The sequence below is a fragment of the Pseudopipra pipra genome, chromosome 5 (assembly GCF_036250125.1).
Source record: "Pseudopipra pipra isolate bDixPip1 chromosome 5, bDixPip1.hap1, whole genome shotgun sequence".
NCBI lineage: Eukaryota > Metazoa > Chordata > Aves > Passeriformes > Pipridae > Pseudopipra > Pseudopipra pipra.
The window spans coordinates 66,294,216-66,315,802 of NC_087553.1; the positions used below are offsets into that span (position 1 = coordinate 66,294,216).

A 21,587-nucleotide genomic window follows, 5' to 3' on the forward strand; every position below is an offset into this window, starting at 1 on the left:
TAAAAGAAAAAATATTAAAAAATATTTATAGTTTGCATAATTATATTCTGTTGCAGAAAACAGAAATATTATTTTGCAAAGGAACTCATGATTTTTAAAAGGTCACTCTGTTTATATAAGAAATAAAGATATATACATTATCAAAAAAAAGTTTCACAAAGCGGAAAAAAAAGACTTTGATTGACTAGACTATTTAATCTGGATTTCAATTTTATATTTTCAAATAGAAAAATTTTATTTGTATTCAGAAAACTACTTACAGAGAAGCTTTTTCCTCCTTTTTCTATGTCTCTGGGCTGTGTTTTGTCACTAATAGCATGTGTTAGAATAATGACCCCTGTTAACAATATAATAATATTTATCCAGTAACTGAACCGAAGCACATGATCATTCCTCAGTAAACATAAGAAGGTAGTAATAAGGCAACATATATAATTCAGCTGATCTGTTGTAAATATATGTCCAATTGACATCATGGCAATGTGCTCATGTAGATCTACTGAACTACTTCTGTGTTAATTTGTGAGTTTCGAGATGGCTGTTTGATACTGACAAACAACATGTGAAAAACCTCTAAGATTTCCAGGCATCCTTGTTCAAACAGCTAACTGCTACTGAACATCTCAATATTGCAAGATGATTTCTCAGGAAAGGTACCTGCAAATCATGAGCAGTCAGCTTAGTCTTTAAAAAAATTTTTGAAGAAATTACATTTTAAAATATTATTGAAAAAAATGCTTTGAAGAAAAATAATGGATCCATAATTCCTTAAATCACACTTAAAGACTCAAATATTTTAAAATGTTTCAATATTAAAGTCACTTTTTTTTTTTTCAAAGGATGTCAAATCTCTAAATACAAGTGATATCTGTGATTGTCCCAGTTCCTGAAGGGAGCCTACAAAAACAACAAAGTGAGAGTATTTACAAGAGCTTGTAAGGACAGGATAAGGGGAAATGGCTTCAATCTGAAGGAGAGTATATTTATATTAGATATTAAGAAGCAATTCTTTATTGTGAGGATGGTGAATCACAGGTTTCCCAGAGGTGTTATGGATGCCCCATCCCTGGAAGGGTTCAAGGCCAGGTTGGATGGGGCTCTGAGCAACCTGGTCTAGTGGAAGGTTTCCCTGCCCATGGCAGGGGAGGTTGGAATGAGATGATATTTAAGGTCCTTTCCATCCCAAACTATTCTATGACTCTATGATTTTCCAAGAACCATTCTATTGATTGTTCTAAATCAGAACTTCAGTCTCTTCGTGCCTTTAGGGACTTGTTGGGGCATGTCATGAATGAGTGTTTAAGGTCACTTAAAAAAACACCACAGGGTGTTGCTGCCTTTTTTGTTTTTTCATTTTTTAGTGAAAAATTAGGATAATAATGTCTTGGTTACCATCAGAAAAAAAATAAAACAAAACATAATAAATTAAAAAAAAAAAACTTTTTGACTGGGTTTATTTGAACACATAATTCTGACAAAGGTTAAACACTTTCCTAAACCTACTCCTATTTTCATAATATGCTACTTCATAACATAATCCCCTAATTCATAAAATAGCTCCTAATTTGTGGTGCTGATAGAAAAACCCTTTAACAACTTTAACAACAAATTTCAACAACTGATCTTCAAAGTCTGGAGAGTTTAAAAATCGAGACAAATAAATCCGAAATATCTGAAAAATTATTAAACGGGAGCTTTGCCTTAGTTTCAAATGCTTAACTGCCGGAGACTGAAAATCAGGAAAGAAGTATTGAAAGGTGCGTGTAGAGCACAGTACTCACTGGTTAAACTTTCACTCCAGGTGAGTCATTGATTTTATCATTTAGAATCATCTTGTACAGAGAATAACAGTAAAGAGCAGGAAGGCATACAGGAGAGGTTCTGTCAGGACCAGACTCTAAATTGTAGCAAGGGAGAAAGGGAGGTGGGAGGGAGAAAGCCACTTACTATTTTTTCTCGTGCTGCTTCCACGTGTTCGGTTCCTGGCAAAGGTGTTGTTTGAACAGGAATTTCTTCTTCCTGAGCCTTTTCAGCTTTCGAAACCGTCTGTGAAATCCCAGTTGTCAAATCCTCTTTCTTAAAATCCTCTTGCTCCTTAGCTTGCAGTCCCTTATAAGGTGCTTCAACTTCTTTCTGTTCAGCAACATGGTCTTTAATCTCAGCTCTAATTTGTTCTTTTTTGTCCTCTGGATGTGGTGTGCTTGTTTCTGGGAGCACAGGTTTTTTATCTTCTTCCAACGTGCTTAGTGGTTTCTTTTGGTCTGAACTTACTGTTACAGGAATTTTATCTGTTGAAGGTGTCTTTGACAGTTTCTCTTGCTGAATTTTTGTTTCTTCTTTTTGATCTTCCTCTTGGATTTTCTCCACTGATGAAGTTTTCATAATTTTCTCACGTTGAAGTTTTGGATCTTCTTTCTGAATCCTATGTTGGATTTTATCAACTGAAACTGCCTTTGGCATTTTGATTTCCTGAAGTTGTGCATCTTCCTTCTGAGCTGCAAGCTGGATTTTGTCAGCTGACAGTGTCTTTGCCATTTTCATCTGTTGGAGTTTTGGGTCTTCTTTCTGAATTCCCTGTAAAATTTTGTCAGCTGAGGGTACTTTCGCCAATTTTGCCTCTTGAAGTTTTATGTCTTCCTTCTGAACTCCATGCAAAATTTTATCAGCTGAGGATGTTTTTGCCAGTTTTGCTTCTTGAAGCTTTTCATCCTCCTTCTGAACTTCGTGCAAAACTTTATCATATGAGGCTGTCTTTGTCAGCTTTGTTTGCTGAATCCTTGGGTCTTCCTTCTGAGAAACACGCTGGATTTTATCAGCTGAGGGTGTCTTGACAAGTTTTCCCTGCTTAAGTTTTGCATCTTCCTTTTGAATCCCTTGTTGGATTTTATCAGCTGACAATGTTTTTTCCAGCCTCCCCTGTTGAAGTTTTGGAGCTTCCTTCTGAACGCCTGGTTCTTCTTTCGGCTTCGCTGCTGCTGGAGTAGGCGGTGTGGAAGTCTTCTGAGGAGAATGTGAGACAGCAGGCATAGGCTGTTTTGGAGGAGTAGCAGGTGGTTTGGATACTGGTTGTGAAGGGCCTGTTTTTGGAAGTGGCACCTTGCCCATATCTCCAAGTTGTCCTGACATTGCCCTTTGGGTCTGGCAGTTTAAGCACAGCCATTCCTGTACCTGTGATAGAACAAAATTAGGAAGTTACTTATTTGAAAAAGTAACAATAAAATCATACAGTGTTTTCAACCGATATGGCTGAATTCTTTTAATCTGAATGCTATGCATGTTGAGAAGTTTTCTTTCTTTCCTACTCTTGCAGGAAGATCCATAACACCTTTCTAACAGAAATGGAGCATGTCAAGTTCCAGACAGCCAAGTTGAACAAATATAAAAAGACACTGTGAAAACTAACAGCAATGACATTTTTCCAAAGAAATGATGCCCTGTATGTACGAAGTTTGCTTATATATTTCTAACATTTATTGTTTTCTAAAACCTCTATAATCCATCAGTAGGTTCGTCTGAATTTGCAAATGTGAGTAAAAGTGGACCAACTGGGACTCATGGTTCTTTGTGTTTCTCTTCAGAAATCACCTTCCCCTCTTGACTTAGTGTATAGATATCAGTGCAGCGTACAAATGTAGTATGGCTGTAACTCAAAAGGAAGATCACCTGTCTGCTCACTTTACTGCTAAATCCCTGCTGCACACTGGCTCCTTTTACTCTTCTTCCCAGAAAATCAGAAAAAGGGCAAATGCTTCTATCTGTGCAAAAGATCTTGTTGCCAGTTGCCTAGCTACTACATGAGAGCAGTAATCAGACTGTTTCCAGTGGGATTTTGTGTATAGTTCCTTTAAAATAGCAAAAGAAAACTTTAAACATAGAAAGGCACTGAAAGGAAAGGGAAAAAAAACAGGCCAGACTCTTGTGAATACTAGAATAGATAAGGAAGGTCTACTTCAGTAGTGCAAAATGAGCTTCACTCTTGGATAAGAGGCGTGTGCTGAACATTAAAGTTTAGATTAAAAAATAGCTGATTAAGCTAATAAGTGAAATACAAATGCAAAGAATCACAGATGAAGTGATAGAAAATTAAGTAAGAAAAGATCATAAGGGCTAATTTTATTGAAATGCAAGTAAGGAGAGGATATTTAATATATAAAATTATTTGTTTCAGGCACAAGAAATGCACAAGAATGCATGTGTTATAATTCAGGTCATCTAACAATTGCCTTGTATATTTATTATTCTATTTTTATAGAAAAGATCAAATTAATGAGTCCCAGAAATTGACATAGAAAAGATTTATTAATAGTATCTGGAATTATTTTCCCAATAAATGCAGTTTACTGGCTAAATCAGCTGTCTCTCCTGACAATTACTATACCTTTTGCAACTCTAAACTGAATGTGGCTCTATGTCAGACTATTAAATATAATTAAGGTTTAATTTTTCTGTTGAAAAAAGCATTAAAACATAATCCTCGAGGAAAGATTATCCTTCTCCATAGGACTTAAAGTGTTCCAACTACACATTGTTTGTCTGGGAAGCACTAATTAAGAAATAAAAATAAAAGTAACTTTTTTTTTAATGGATGTCTAAAATATAACTTAGTTGTCTTGTAAATATTTCTGTTAGATGGGTTTATCTGGAATTCTTACTATAGTTTCCCGTCTTTTCCCAGAAAACAATATTGGAAGCCATAAGTATGTTGTGTACTGTTTTTCATAAGCTTAAAATAGAAGCAATGCTCAAGGAAACAAATTTGCCTGCAGAGAATCATGATATTATTATTAGGAGTCTGCAATTGACTAAATATACTAGATAACATTTAGCATAAATAGACTACAGAAAAAGATATTATTTCATAACAGTTTTGATTCTTTTATCATAAAGTTTCTGAAGACCAACACACAAAGTTGACTAGATAATTATTATTGATTTTTATTTTATTTTTTTTAATTTATTGGAGGACCTGAAAACTTTTAAACCTACTAAAAAGGGGGCAGATTCTGGCTTTTCCATTCAGCCTGAAAAAAATCCTCATTTCACAACATAAGCAGAAATAATGCCATTTTTATTTGTGCTAGGATAGCCTCTGTCTGCACAGGGCGTGGGAATAAGACAGTACTTATATGCATTAAGCTTCTCAGAATCTACCCTTAAACATCTTTAATTACATAAAAACATAATGAAGTGATTCTTCTGCCATGAAATAATCCATGGTTCAAAAGATCACTGTTATATAGATATTCTTAAAGAACATGATACTTCATACTTTAAATGCACGTGTTCTTTTCACAGTGTCATTTGTTTGACCTATTTTATTTTTATTTCCATGTAATATATCCATACCCAGTTTGTAGGGGCTTTATGTTTGTTTCTTTTCTATCTACATTTGGCTCTACATCTACATTTGGCTTTTCTCCTAGCTGTGTTGGTTATGGAGATCCCATTTAGTACCTCTCAGCTGCAGTCCACTCACTGCTCATACAGTTGCTCCCTCTCAGATTCATCAAGTCACTTCCCTTTCCCTCATTTAAATCCTTCACAGACTCAGTTCTCTGAACTTTCTATAGTAACTTTAGCAATTTTAATAACAGCATTAAGTGTTTTAAAACTATAACAGTTACCCAGTTACTGTTTCCTTTGCTCACTGTCCCTGTTCAGTGTCTATTTCCTGGAGTAAATTTCTTCAGCTCAAGGACTATGCTTTGTACTGAGCACATGGCACAACAAGTCTGTTAAAAATGAAAATAATGACAATTAGCATGAGGAAAAAAAGTGTGATGGCTTCTCTGCCATATTGATGAAAATGATAGTAGTGAAACAACCTGGAATTGTCAGATATCCAATGATTTAATGAACCTTGCCATGGTTCTCTTGGACTTTTGCTATATCTCCATATATTTACCACTTTATTTTTCAGTGTTGCTACATAGGCAAGGCAAATAGCTATGTGTTTCAAATTCTAATCTAAGCTTTTTATAATCATGTGGATATTTGATCACAAAAGAGTCTACAAAAATCTTCTTATAGCACCAGCCCTCTAGCTCCTGATTCTCTGTCAGAATGGTTCTCTGTAAAATCAAATTTTGCACCATTAAGTCATATGCCTCAGTTTTAGATTTGTCTTTTCCTCAGTTAACCTCATGCCCTGAATGCAAGCTTTTTCCTAAGGCAATCTCTTCAGTTAGCCTGTCAACCCAAATTTATTAGGACTTGGGAAATGGGTATCATCTTCTTTCAGCAGTCTTCACCAGATAAATCTTAGTTCTTCACAGAATTCTTCACATGCTTTGGTTCCTGAATTGGCAGTAGACACTATGATTGGCTCTATAAGTGATACTAGTGCTTTAATACTCTGAACCCATGGCTCTCTCCCTATGTTTTCAGCAAGCCCTACAACCTCATATTGCTGGACAAAGTAGCTGTGTCACAATGTTCTCCTCACTCAATTTCCTAATAAACAAATGCTATTACGAAAAGGGCAGACATCTAACATTCACTGGGCATGACTATTTTTCAGTCATCATGCAAGAGCTCTGGCATTTCACTTCCTTTGCTTTTTTATTTAAATACCACAATGTTAGATAATTTTAAGTTGATAGTAATAGGCCAACTATTCCAGCTCCCTGTCAGTCAAAGATTTTGTATTGCAGTATGTTGATAAACTTCTTTGGCACTCTTGGGAAATGATATTTGGTAAATTAAGAGTTTTTCTCTAGCTGAAAGTAACTCAAAGTACTTCAAATATTTGTGAAGGTGAAAACAAATGCTTCTTCCATTAAACATGTCTAAGTTAGGCAAATGTTTTAGTTTCATTTAGATACCAACCAACCTCTTCCTTTGTCATTGCTGGATTATATATTTTTCCCTTCCTAATTCTTCCTCCACCCTGCTCTCAATAAAACAAAATTGTGAAACCAACATAGAAACAAAAAAACCACTAATAAATAGATCTCTGAAAAATTAATATCTTTCTGATTTCACTGTAATAATAATCACATTGCAAATCAGAATCTTTATAAGAAAGCATGTGCTAATTATAAAAAAATCTGAATATATTTATGAAAAGAAAAGTACATCTTTGTCTCCCTAACTACCTCATAAACAAAATGGGGGAGAAGCAATGCATTAAAATATTTTTCTTGTTACTCACATTTGCAATCTTGTTTTTTACTAGGCATAGATTTGAGTATGTTTTTAGAAAACAAATAAACAAACAAACAGCCCCCCCCAATTTAAAAGTGAGATATCTCTGATGTTCTAAGGTTCTAAGACAGTTTTACCTTAAATATTTATTTTCATTTGATTTGGGTTTTGTTTTTACTGTCACAGGCTTGTACAGCATATTTCTGAGATCCGACATGACTAATCCCCTTAACAAAATAATAGAAAAACAGAGCTGACAAAAAGATATCCACAATGCAGTTAGGATTGCTTCAGACTTAAAATATATGATATACACACTGTGTGCTTTAATCTCAAATTTTTATAATAGTGAGATTGAACACAAGCAAACATCAACAGGAAATGAGCACACAGAATAGAAATCATCATACTGGATGTGGAAATGCATGATTATAGTCTGACAGTATTCATTAAAGTGTATCAGCATAAGAAAACCAAATCAAGCAGTTATGAGATATACATAATCCACAAAAAGTGAGCAACCCACATCTTACCCACATCTAACTCATCCACTTGATTTAATAACTAGAAGAAGTGTTCCCAGTAACCACAGCTCTGCTAGTCCAATTCATATGTTTATAAAGTTTTAAGAAAAGCACCAAGATCAGTGTTTACAGAGCCATAGTGTTGTCGACTCTCTTATATGGCTCCGAATCATGGGTCATCTACCGCCACCACCTGCGTCTCTTAGAACGCTTCCATCAATGCTGCCTCCGTACAATCCTAAACATCCACTGGTCAGATTATGTGACCAACACATCTGTTCTAGAGCAAGCAGCTATCACAAGTATTGAGGCCATGTTACTGAGAACACAGCTGTGATGGGTAGGGCTCGTCTCCAGGATGAAGGACCACCGCCTCCCTAAGATCCTGCTTTACGGTGAACTTGCCACTGGCTGCCGCATGAGAGGAGCCCCGAAGAAAAGATACAAGGACTCCCTGAAACAACATCTCTGCCTTGGCCATATTGATCACCATAACTGGTCTACTCTGGCCTCAAATCGGGAGGCCTGGAGACACACCATCTATAACGCAGCTGTCTCCTTTGAGAACACACGCAGGATCACCCTCGAGGAAAAAAGGCAACGCAGAAAAAACCGTGCATTGCAGAATACACCATCTAAGGAGTCTTTCTGCTGTGCCTTTTGCAATCGGATATGTTTGTCTCTTATTGGCCTCATAAGCCACCAGCGTGCCTGTAGCAAATGTGGATAGAGCCTTCCCAAATCTTCGTTCGCGAAGCCCAGCCATGATGAAAGTTTTAGAAAATATTTTACACGAAAGTTGAACTGATCCTTGAAGTTAAGAAAGAGGCCCAATACTAAAAGGCAATGTGAGTTTATGGGAGGAAGACTGTATTACATAAACACTGCATTTTTGTTCTTGGATAACATTATTTATTCTACAGGTAAAAATAAAACTATTACACATTGAGCATACCTGGATTCCAGCGCAGTAACTGAACTACCACTGTAAAATGGTTAATCAAATTAGCAGAGATGAGTCAAGAAAGTGTTAGCTAGAGAAAACACATCTCCTATGGAGGGAAATTACCCTACATCCTGCTTAAATTTCAATTACTTTTTGTATGTTTTAGTTACTTTAAAGTGGATATGTTTTCAGGCTTTGGAAGCTTTTTTATCATATCCTCTTGCCCTGGAGAGATATATTGAGCATAAGACCAGAGTCAGAGTCATGCTTTCTCTTGTCAGGTCCCCATCCTGCTTGTTACAGAAAGGAGAGAAGGAACTCTTGAAACGCCCAGCCCAGAGGTTCAGATGTCTGATGCAGGGCCTAGGTTGGTGCAGCACAGCTGACAGTCCTCAACTCAGTTTTATTGAGAAAAAGGCTGTTAAGGTATGATATGATATTTTAGAGAAAGACAGGTGATGTGAGAAAATTTAACTAACAAACAAACAAAAAAAAGTAAAACCACAGAGTGTCACAGGGAAAAGAATTCAAGAAGAAATATACTGACAAGAAGAGGCACAAAGTCAAAAGAAAAACACAGAGAAGAGGATGATAGCAACGCAGCAATAGCGAATGTTGGCTGGTACGTTCCATGATGGTCTGAGCATTTCTTTGTGATGTTTGAACAACAAATTCCAATCCCATACATTCTGAGTACTCAGATCTCCTGCCTTTAGGAGAAATATTTAAATTGCTAGATCTGCATATAAAAAAGTTACCACCACTGTCACATAGATTAAGGAACAGAGCATGACCACCAAATCAGACAGTAGATCTGGCAGAAGAAAAAAAAATATAAAAATAAAATACAGAAGTCCCACATTTTCTTTATCCAAACAATGTTAAGCAGGACATAACTGACTAAAAGCAGTCAGTTTGGCAGAGACAGGGTCCACAGTGGAGCCTCTATGGTATCCAGAATTAGAAAAAACACAGAAAAGTTTTTGTAGATACCGTGTCTGTGGAGGTCACAGGCACTTTTCCAGGCTTATTCTCCTGAATTTACACATAAATTTTGTCTAAAAGGTCGCTTAGGAACTTAAACTTATTTTTGGATTTCACTTCAAGTGGAGAATAATATGCAAACAAATGCTTAGTCAGATGGCTGATTTTTTGAGAACAGGTTAGAAAAATGTAGCTAATTTAACCTAGGGAAATGAATCCCACAAATATGACATATACAGGAGGAAAGGCATAATGGTTGCAAACCAAATGGATATAAATTGTCCATAGATAAATTTAGCCTTGAAATTAGAAGACCTTCCTTTCCATCAGTGATTTGTAGTTTGGAGTATGATACAATGGGAGTGTGGTTCGGAGAAACACATTTGATTCCTATATATGATGTGATTGCCAACAAAGTCACTCAATGATTCATGAAATCCTACCAGTATTACAAACTACACTTCTGTAATAGTACTCAGGAGCAGAATGCATTATCCTATTAGCATTAAATAGATTCATAGAATTTAGTTGACTTTAAACATCAAGCTATCTTTCAGCCATGAAGGAGAGATTGTAGAAATTTTCAAAAACTGGTTCAGATGAGTTTAAAGCATCAACTTATAACAAACAACAGCAAAAAATTCCTGCAGAATAAAGATGTTTGTCAACAGAAGGAGGAAGGGATTACCTTTTTAGCTTAAGAATGCCTTTTCTGTTCAGTAAAGTTGCAATGATGAGATTGTTATCTGAACAATGCAAAAAAATTACCATCTTTTACCTTTTCTCACGTAAAGATTTTCAGTATGTGATTGAGGAAGACCAAATTATCTTAGCATCTCATTGTCACTAATTGATAAGTTTACTTTTAAGCCATCATAACTATGAAATATGTTATTTTCAACTATCTCTTTTTCTTACACACTGACTGATAAAGGAAGAGAGTTGTAAATACTGCAGCAGACTAGCAAAAAAGTACAGAGGAATTGGTGTTTCACCCATGTGTCAGGAATTATCTGCTCCTTAATTTTAATAGCATTGGGACTGCTGAATATTCCACTCAATTATGAACAGATGAAATACAGAATATGACAGCACAAAAATGACCTACTTCAAGTGATGACAGTTCTTAAATGTGTATGCCCTTATCTTACTTCAAGATACATCTCAACACCTTCAGAAAAAGCTCAAATTTTGTGTATTTTCAGCAACTGCTCTGTTTGGGAATTTTTATTTTAGCAATTAAATTTAATAGGTAATAGGATTTTTATGCGTATAGTGTCTGTGTATACTTTAATTTCCTCTAGTTATTTTGTCGAAGGCCCTTAGAGGCTTAGAATCATGTTGTCAATGCACAAAAATGTATCACTAGTGTATATATACATCATCACAGATGTGAAAGAAGCACAATTGTTGAAAGATAACTGCTTTTTTATTGAGGAAGGGGAACATCACTCTGTTTTTACTCTTCATCTAACTGCACTATAATATGTTTGTTGCTTTTTTCATGCATAATTATAACAAGATGATTAAAAGTCCTCCTTTGTACTGGTAGGTTTAGCTGTATGGGTGCTGTTGCCCAAAACAAAGGAATAAGCCTTCCTCATTCTTACACAGAGAAATTCCCATCAAGCATTTCACTACCTCGGGTGACCACTTCTTCTGTTACCATGGTAAAACCAACACCAACGAAGGGAAAAACAACAAAGTGAATATAGGCATCATTCAAAGGCTAACCTTTTGTTTCTTAAACCTTTAAGATATTTTTGAATATTGGCTTCTACAAGAAAATATGCATGAAAATCAGCTTTCTGTCCTTACACATCAATGGCAATACAATTTTCATATTAAGCAGTATTCTAATCTACAAAGTCCATCTCAGCATGGTTTCAATATTATTTTGGTATCTCATTTCACTCAAAAAAGGTCATTGAGGATAGAGAATTTACTTGAAGGATAAGAAGATAATATTTACATTATAAACATATTTCAGTGTATATCTGACAATCAGAGTCATATGACAATTGCTACAATGACATTCTCTTTCCCAGGTTCTTTTAAGGAGATTCCCAATTAGATGATTAAACCAATTTCACCTTGCTTTCATACAGGACAAATGACCATGCTGTTGTGCATGAATTAACAGCAGTATATGACCTCTATTTTCATTATTCTTAACTTGCTTTGATAGTATTATAGTTCTTCTATTTAGATCATATAGACCATATAAATCCAAGGTTGTGTTAGAGTCTGAAGTCATAATTTTGTAGTAAACGTTCAGTTTCATTAAATGGCAATTTACAAACTAGTTTAGTCTCAGCTTTAAAAATATTAGGCTACTGTAGTCCTTCTTGGCTATATGTAGATGTTTAGTAGCCTCGGTATGCTCCTTTGTATCCTTTATTACAGCAATCTCAAAGAATAACTGTTTTCTTTGCCTTCTAGCAGCTGAATCATTATTCCCCACACAACTGGTCAGCAGAATACGTGAGTATTCCCATCCCATCATTGCTATTATTTGTTCTGAACTGACAAAATGTCTAGTGTCAGGGATGGCACTAAAACAACAAACAATACCATCCCCTGAAGAGTTTGTGGTCTATTCACTTCTGTATTCAATGCTGACCTTTTGCAAACAGTCTAGAGAAAATAGGTTTTGTTCAAAAACTAGGGCTTAGCTATGGAACTAGATTCTGTAGTAAAAAGAAGATCCACTTTTTTTATCACATCTCACAATATATATTTGATTATAAACTACAAATACAACCTTTTTATCTGAGCCTTAATGGATCATATTTATAAACAGCTTAACCATTCTTTTTTTGTTTTGGTTACTCCCAATAGAAATACAGAGACAACTGATATATATAATTTCTCTGAAAAGTCATTTTGCATTTTGTTTGCTCTTGCAAATCAGATAATCCTAAAACTAATGTGTAGTTCAAATATGCTTTGCAAAAACAAAATTCTGGGGTATGACAGCTTGAAATATGCCTCTCTTTTGTCCCTATTTTATCTATTAATGCATCAATAGTCCTTTTAATGAAGAGGGATCTGCATGCTAATTCACATAAATGGAAGAGGTTGATTAAGACTTTAAGTGAAATACTATGGAGGAAGACTGAAATACTGAAAGAATTTTTAAAAAGTGATTTTTTTTTTTACTCCTAGCTCCATCCACTCTCATCTAAACTAAATTTTAAATACTTAACTGAGGAGCTAAAGTTAGGAACCTGGCTACTCAAATTCAGTCATCAGGCTATGGGATGTTATCTCCAGATACGAACACCACTGGTTGTCTGATTACTGTACCTATTGCTGATTAGGGAGCAGCCAACCGTGCTCCACACAAACCTCACTTCAAGGATGAATTTGAGATTTGCACAGAGCCTACACTAAGCTCCAAAGATAAACCTTTCTTAAAAAAATAGCCTGAAGTAAGGACCTAAATCTGTAATCTGATCCTTAAATAAATGGTCTGATTTTCAAAAGCTCTAAATACTTGAAGACACTTCCACTGTCTTCCATTTTTTCAATTTATCTCTTCTATTTGAACGTTTTTGGTCAGAACCACAGCATGCATGTCTGTTTCTTCAGACTGGTGACCTGTCACTAGTGGGGTTTCACAGGGCTCCATCTCAGGCCCTGTGCTCTTCAACATCTTCATAAATGACTTGCACACAGGACTAGGAGGGATACTAAGGAAGTTTGCAGATGACACAAAACAGGGAGGAGCTGACTTCCTCAAAGGCAGAGAGGCTCTGCAGAGAGACTTCAACAAATTAGAGTACTGGGCAATCACCAATCATAGGAAGCTCAACAAGAGGAAGTGCCGGATCCTGCACCTGGGATGGGGCAACCCGGGATGTACAGACAGACAGGGGAATGAGATGCTGGAAGACACTGCTGGGAAAGGGACCTGGGGGTCCTGGTTGATGGTAAGTTGAATATGAGTCAGCAGTGCCCTGGCAGCCAGGGGGGCCAACCATGCCCATGGGGGCATCAGGAAAAGCATCACCAGCCAGGTGAGGGAGAGGATTGTCCCGCTCTGCTCAGCACTGGGGCAGCCTCACCTTGAGTATTGCGGCAGTTTTGGGCACCACAATGTAAGAAATATATTAAGCTATTAGAGAATGTCCAAAGAAGGGCAACGAAGATGGTGAAGGGCCTTGAGGGGGAGCTGTGTGAGGATTGGCTGAGATCACTTGGTCTGTTCAGCCTGGAGGGGTTAAGACTGAGGGGAGACCTCATTGCAATCGACAGCTTCCTCATGAAGGGAAGAAGAGAGGCAGGCATTGATCTCTATTCTGTGGTGACCAGTGACAGGACCCGAGGGAATGACCTGAAGCTGTGTCAGGGGAAGTTTAGGTTGGATATTAGGGAAAGGTTCTTCACCCAGAGGGTGGCTGGACACTGGAACAGGCTCCTCAGGGAAGTGGTCACAGCACTAAGCCTCACAGAGTTCAAGAAGTGTTTAAATGATACTCTCAGGTACATGATGTGACTCTTAGGGAGTGCAGCCCCTCCTGTGCAGGGCTAGGGCTGAGTTGGACTCGATGATTCTTGTGGGTCCCTTTAACTTGGCATGTTCTGTGATTCTGTGCTTCTGTGATTCATCACTTATGTTTATTTTATCATTTCAGTTTATTAGCAATGATTTATGTATGTTTGCTTTCAGTGTCATGTAACTGATACATGAATCCTTTAGGTGCCTGAAAATGAAGGGGAAAGGGAAAGAAACAAGCAGACCAAAAAATGGGAAGGAAACATGCTATTCTCAAGGAAGCGACCACAGGTCCAGCAAAAAGGGAAGAAAAGGTCCAGCATAAAGGGAAGGAAAATCTCTCACCTGGCTTTGGAAAATTACATTCATTATTAGCTACATATACAGCAAGAAGTTTGTATGTAACCATTTGCTGATATACTGGCAGCTGCCATATCAGTAAAGAGATAAACAAGTAAACAAAGGAAGTAGATATTACACCTGTGCAGAATGGCCATGACTCTGTGCGATATGGTACGTGCTGAGAAGCCCACAGACCCTCCAGCAACTTCTTTAGTTCTTCCCAATGGACATCCCTCCTAAACACCTTAAAGGAGGAAGTGAGAACCCTACTGAGCTCCCTGCTTTAAGATCATGCCATGGGCAGCGTGGAGAGATGGCAGAGCACAGGAGCACAGAAATAGTCACACCTGTCATCTCCTGCAAAAACACTGCCTGCTTTTGCAACATATGGGTCAGAATAACACTTTATCATTAGGTGTGGCCACTTTCACTGACAAGAGCAAATTCCCAAGCTTTGAGGCAATGCAATCCGAAGTCTAGGGAAAAGCAAAGGGAGAGACAAGGTGCAGGTGTGAAAGGGGAAAAACAAGTTTTTTTAGTTTCTTGGCTTCATCCTCCTTTGAGATTTATCCTGATTATCTCTCAGGAAGACTGTGGTGACATGTTTTAAGTAACAATAATCTTTTCTATATGTCCTACTCATTGTTTTGACCTTGCAGTTTCCTGCCTACAATTCTGCCCTTGTGAAGCTACACAATAGGAAATATTGGAAATGTTGTCTTAAAACGAATATGCCATTTAGTCAGCAAGATAATCCTGTCAAACATTGTAACTCAAAAAAGGGGAGCATGCTGCGTACTTCCCTAATTTGGCAAGTATGTACAGAAAGAATTAAAAATAAAACATTTTTCTTGGAAAACTTCAGACCAACATTCATTAAAAATTCTTCTCAATATTTCATACAGAAACATGCTTGCAATCTGTTTAAAAGCATAACATACTGGGATGCTATAGTATGACTTAAAACAGATGTTTTCTTGGTGCAATGAAAAGCGCAAATAAATCCTATATACTCCAGCAATCATGCATAATAAGCCTGAGTTTACTTTCAGGAGACATAATAAAATTATGCAAAGAAAATACCAAATAATCTGAACTCATATAAGTCTGCCCCAAACCAATGTACTGCTAACTCTCAATTTAAATATTAAAGATAGGAGGACAAGACAAGTTTTAACTGTTAAGGGGGAAAAAAAAAAAAAGACCATTGAAATGAGGGAACTTATATTTCCTGGCTCATTAGTGGTAATAAATCTTTCATAGCTGCATGGAAGTACGTAAGGGCAATGCCCCAAAATATTGAGTTGAACTACGGTAGGAATACTCCATTTCCCAATGTCATGGTTTGAGATAGTCCCAAAATCCAATCCCCTAGCTCCATTCCCCCTCCCACATCTCAACCTAATGTGAGATGGGTTTTTCCAGACAAAAACACACCAGACTCAAAGTGGGGGAAAGGGAATATATTATAATGACTGTACAAATAAATATAACATCACATTATACACATGATCACAACTATCTCTACCATGACATATGTATTTACAAGGATCAGATCTCTTCTCTCCTCCAAATAAAAGTCCAGGAGGGAAAGAAGGACAGATCCCTTCCAGTTCTCAAGCAGCAGCAGCATCTTCTGAGGCAGCAGGTTTCTTTCTGTCTTCTCCACATGCAGCAGCTGATATCTGGCTTTCTTCCAGCACTCAACGAGGGAGGTATCAAACTTCCCTCGGCCCCATCGCCTCAACCGAGGGGTCTTCCGTGGGCTTCGTAACCCCAGACAAGGTCGTATCACCACGTCATATCACGAAGACACAGGGGGGTCTTCGTGACTGTCTGGTATCTCCAGGAGACTCAGCTCCTTGCTTGCAGGGCCTCTGTGCTCTGCCTCTCAGGTTGCCACCATGGCAGCAGTGCAAGGGGGGGAGCCAAGGTCAACTCCCCCCGCATTCCATCTGGCCGTCCCAGTCCAGCTCTGGGACGTCTCTTGAGCTTCTCAGCTCCTCTCTCTCTCTAGTGCTGCATACTCCAAGGCTCCTCTAAAATAGGAGTCCATGTCCCTCTTCTCCAAGAGGGGTCTCAAGGGAGTTTTGGGGAATCTGGTATCAGTCTTACCCCAAACTCTGTCTCTCAGCTGCTGGCTCTCTTTCTCCCAGCTCTGTCTTCCAGGAGTCCTTTCTCTGGTGCTGCATGTTGTTTCTGCTGCTTCTTCTGGTTCAGGTCCTTATCTCTGGCTCTCTGCCACCGTTTCTCTGGTCAGTCCCAACTGCTGTCTGTGCCCATGGAGAAAACATTCTCCCGGCATAACTACAGGCACCTAGCCCAGCTTTATGCTGTTCCAGGTCCCTGCAGCCCCCAGCCAGGGGCTGGGAGGGGGCCAGAGGCCCCAAGGGGCACAGAGCCCCTACCTCGTGGCTCACAACATGGCCACCACTTCTACAACAACCAAAAACTACCACTCATCTCTTCCGGTCTGGTTGTGAGATGTTTACATTTCTGCAGGAGCGCCCATTGGACAGAATTTCAAAACTTCCAAGGGTTTTCACCCCTTGGGGTCTACCACTTTTCAGCCTCTGGGGAAAATCAAAGTCCAAACCACTACACCCAGTGGACTAGCAATGCAAGTAATAGACACATGCTCTTACCTCATGACCAGGTTTTGTAGTCAGGGTAAAACCTCAAACTATACCACCCACAAAATGGAGCTTTTAATAATATTAACTGTATTTTATGATTAAATATTTGTTTCTTCAAGGCAGAATAAATTTTAATTAAAAATCCATAATTATTTCTAAATAAAAATACCAAACATTTCCAATCTCTTGGAATTCTGCATTAATTACTTAATCTGTTTTTGCTTTACCCTTGTAAAACTTAGTTTTTCATATGTCTCAAAACACAGACAGAACTGCTCTAGTGATTATAAAGTGGAAAAAAAAATCTACACAGATAGCAAAAAATGAAGTGCCTGCAAAAGAAGCTCCCTGCAGTCCTTAGTTGCCCTTTCACTACCTTTTGCTGTCTTCAGGAGGAAAAAGAATCCTCTTGAAGCAACTACATTAGCTCAGCTTTAATACTAATTACACAATTACTTATATAGTTAAGATGATTCAGAATTTTCCCGTGATGAGAGACAGGGGATCCCTCACATGTCTTCAAACAATTGAAGTAAGATATTAAATTTTGCATGACCAGGGCAAAATTTATAATCTTACACACAGAAATGAATGATACACAGACAGACGTTCACACACATACACACGCATGCAGCTCACTGTAGGAAGCCAAATAAACTCACTCATTATATTAACAGATACTTATGGCCAGAAGGGGCCATTATTCTCAAAAGATTTGATCCTTTAATGCCAGAATCCATTTAGTTTCACCAAGAGTTTTCTATTCTCAACCTTTCAGCATTTCTTAGAAAGATATGCGAATTTATGGGGAAGGATTTCTCTGTCTTCAAAGTTCCAATAATTATTCCCTCTGTAGAAATTTTTGTACATGTTGACTCTTAGATGGCAAAAAAATACAAAAAAATTAGTGCAAATATGAATTTTAATTATATTTGTCTTTCTAAAGGATCATAATAAAACTTTAAAAATGTAAACTTTAAAGGAAGTAATGCAAGACCAAAATCCATGTGATACAAGCTCAGCACTTTCCTACACCATGTAGCTGAACTGTAAATGGATATTATACTCACAGACCCTTTTGGCAACAAATATTGCAGTCACTTTGAAATTAAAATTGCTTTTGTTTTAAACTACACAAAACTCTACAATGATGATGCTAAAAATATAATAAATATGGCTCTACTTACTTTGAAATCACACATTTTCTATTTCCATTCATTGTGTTGTTATTATTATTAATATTATTAATATTAATATTATTGTTATGCATTATGTATTTACACTTAATAGTTTTGTACCTCAAGTCAGGTTTGACAAGCCTTATTCCTGTGGTTGCCATCACATTTGTGTCATTCTTACAATGTCAGCAGAAACTGCACGGAAGGTTATCTTTCATCTTGAAAGCATGGCCTGTCTTCAACCATGTTTTCAAATGGTATTTGATGCTAAAATGTCCTTAGCATACTTTTAGAAAAATTGCAAAATGCAGAAAAGTTTTAGAAACATTTTAAAATACTTTTAATATAAAATGTTACTGGGTTCTAAGGTTAGCTGCTTTTTCTACTCCATTGATAAGAACCCATCTGTCCTTTCAGAAGTAAACAGTTCTCTTTAGTTCTACATCCAAACTATTAACATGTCACAAGAAAACAATCAACATTTTAATTCTCCAAACCTTAGACTGAATTCCATTTTTTATCCCCTATTAAAAATCTCAAAATGGCAAACCCCCCCCAAACCTTGCAAATAAGAGCAACATTCAGTTGAAATTTTATGTTGTCAAATGTGTTGCTTTTATTCAGAATAGACTGATCTTATTTTCTCATTAAAAGTCAATTTTCAAGTCTTAATTAATCTTGAAGCACTTGCTCAACCCTTGAAACACTTTTCTAAAGAACCTGTTTGCATTATAGATAACATAATATGATGTAATCATCCAGGAAGAGTGATACTAAAGTCAGTTTCTAATTAATTTAATTGTAGGTTCCCCATTAAGTCAAGAACAAACATCTGGACATAAAAATGACAAAAAAAAAATGTGTTCATCTTTGTTCTGTAGGGTATAACAGCCCAAATTTGCCCAATGGAATTCCAGTGATTAAAGTAAACTGAGAGTCTTACCCTGATAGCACCTCCATTGTTCTATGTAAAAATACTGAGAAAAATGATACATCTATTTTTATTGTTATTTTTTTTCTTCTTCAGAGACAGACACAGAGTTTTCTTTGCTATTTATAACCTCTCCACTCTCCCCAGGATATTCCTACAATGAATGGTCTGAAAGCAATGAAATAACCACATTGTACCAAAAAAAACCCTCCTGTGGAATGGACTTTGCAATGATCTCTAAATCTTCTGATTTTTTAAAGATTATCACAGTTTGCAGAAAAAAAACCCAAACATACAACCTAACAGCCTTTTGGTAAAAAACATTCAAAATAATTGTTTAGCTCTTGGCTTTGTGGCACCTGAACAACTCAGCTAGTTTACTCTTACCTTAATTCATCATTTATAAAACCATGTTTGGTCTATTGGTTTGTTTTTTCTTCTAAAGAGAAGAAAATTCTATTTCATCTTTGGAATAGAAACTTACTTATAGTTTTATGCAACTACATAGTTTACATTAGAAATTCTCATTTATATTCTAACTTTTTTCTTCAATCATGTATAGCATGTAAGCCAATTAAAACAAAAATAAAAAAACCCTCTTTTGGTAAAACAGGTATCTGCCTGAAAAAAAAAAAAATCAATTATACTATAATTTGGTAGAAATTTTAAATAACCACAGACAGCAAGAGCCTTTGTTACCATCTGTTAAAGAGAGTTGCAGATATAAATGCATGAAGAGTGTATTATAGAGATCATAACTCCAGATGTATGGCACAGAGAATTCACATTGCATCCTAAAACACAACAAAAATTATCATATCTGTATTATAGTCTGTGTAATCAATTCGCAAGCCTTTGACACTGGAATAATATGCAGTGTGCTTGTAAAATGAGCCATTTATGGAGCTCTCTTCAGAAAACATCTCTAAGTAATGAAGTGGAAAGTTCACATCTGTCTTCAAGGGCAGAACTGGAAGCAGTTTATAGTGTGCAGAAGTGAATTTTTTTGTACATCAAACCAGCTAAAATTATGTCCTCCAATCATCTGAATTTAATATAAATCCAGTCCTTTGGAAACAACCTTTTTTATTTAAAGATGGTACTTGGATACAACCATTCTAATTATTCTGCAAAAACGACTAAGCAGACTTTTTTTTAAAAAAGCTCGAATTTTTACTGCTGCATTTTCAGCTATTTTGCAGTATAAATTTAGTGTCATGTAAGCCACCTAAAAAAAAAAAACCACATGAAAAGTGTTTAAATTACACTGGTATCTGTAAAAAAAATAAATTTGTGATGATAGTTATTTCAATTGCTTATTATTCCATAATCGTGTTTGGGAAGTTAAACCATACCCAAAATGCCTACCTAGACTCATAAAATTCACCATTCTTGGGTTTGTGTTGGAGATCTTATTATTGATTGAACATTTACCTGTGTAACCAATCCGACAGATTGATTTTATCATGGTATTTATCAATGTTTTGCTTAAATCTCCCTGATTATGCTACATTGGAAATTAGAAAAAACTATTCTGTAATGATTCATTAGCTACTTTTCCACCATAGTTAGTAATGTACATTACAACTCTAATGTATTACAGTAAAACTGTAGCTCACTCAGAAATTACCAGCTCTTTTCAGTTCTCTCCTTCTAATAGACCATTTGCCAAGCAAATCTTCATGGGACATTGCATCTTACAGAACTAATTCCTTGATATTTTTAATAAGTATATTGTATAATACTGCCAAAACATTCCTTAGAAAAGACTCATGGGAAATGTATTGCTGTCAATAATCATTAGTGAATTTCATTGGTGATGTTGATCATGCCAGTAGGAAAACAAAGCTGTATCTGCAACAAAATTGCGTATTTTATGACCAAAAATAATTATCTAGGTAATTGCAGAATAAACCGTGCTGAACACATGAAGACAGAGAAGAACTAAGTCTGGCTATGTCGGGTTTATATAAAAGCATTCACTGAAATAAATCAGCAACCCCCATGAACTGATTTAAAAAAGCACATGCACAAATAAAAGTAGAAAAAAGTAGAAAATGGTTTATGAGTTTATCAAAAAGCTGAATAAACCAGCAAACTCAATAATTACAAAAGCTGAGGAAAACAAACTGCACCACAGTGCAAGGTTGAAAGGATGAATGCTCACAAACAGGCATCACTGGAAAAAACTGGGAACTCTACTGCTGGAGGATGAAGCACAATAAAACCCAGAGGACTTGGGCGACTCCAAGTTTACAAAGAACACCTTTTACTCTTATTCCATCAGTAAAGATCCTTCTCAGAAAAAAAAAAAGGGGGGGGGGGAAAGAGCACCGCTTTATTTATTTATCATGTTTTGATAAGTAACTTCTGTTATATAACATCAGTAAGTATGGTAT

At 36.6% G+C, this 21,587-nt stretch overlaps 1 protein-coding gene across 1 annotated transcript in view; it reads right to left on the reverse strand.

Moving 5' to 3' along the window:
• PCLO (piccolo presynaptic cytomatrix protein) overlaps nt 1–21,587 on the reverse strand; it is a 348,414-nt gene that overhangs the window by 197,549 nt on the left and 129,278 nt on the right. Inside the window, exon 4 of the mRNA XM_064656444.1 lies at nt 1,948–3,168. Coding sequence (XP_064512514.1) covers nt 1,948–3,168 — 1,221 coding nt within the window. The remainder of the gene's footprint in view (nt 1–1,947; nt 3,169–21,587) is intronic.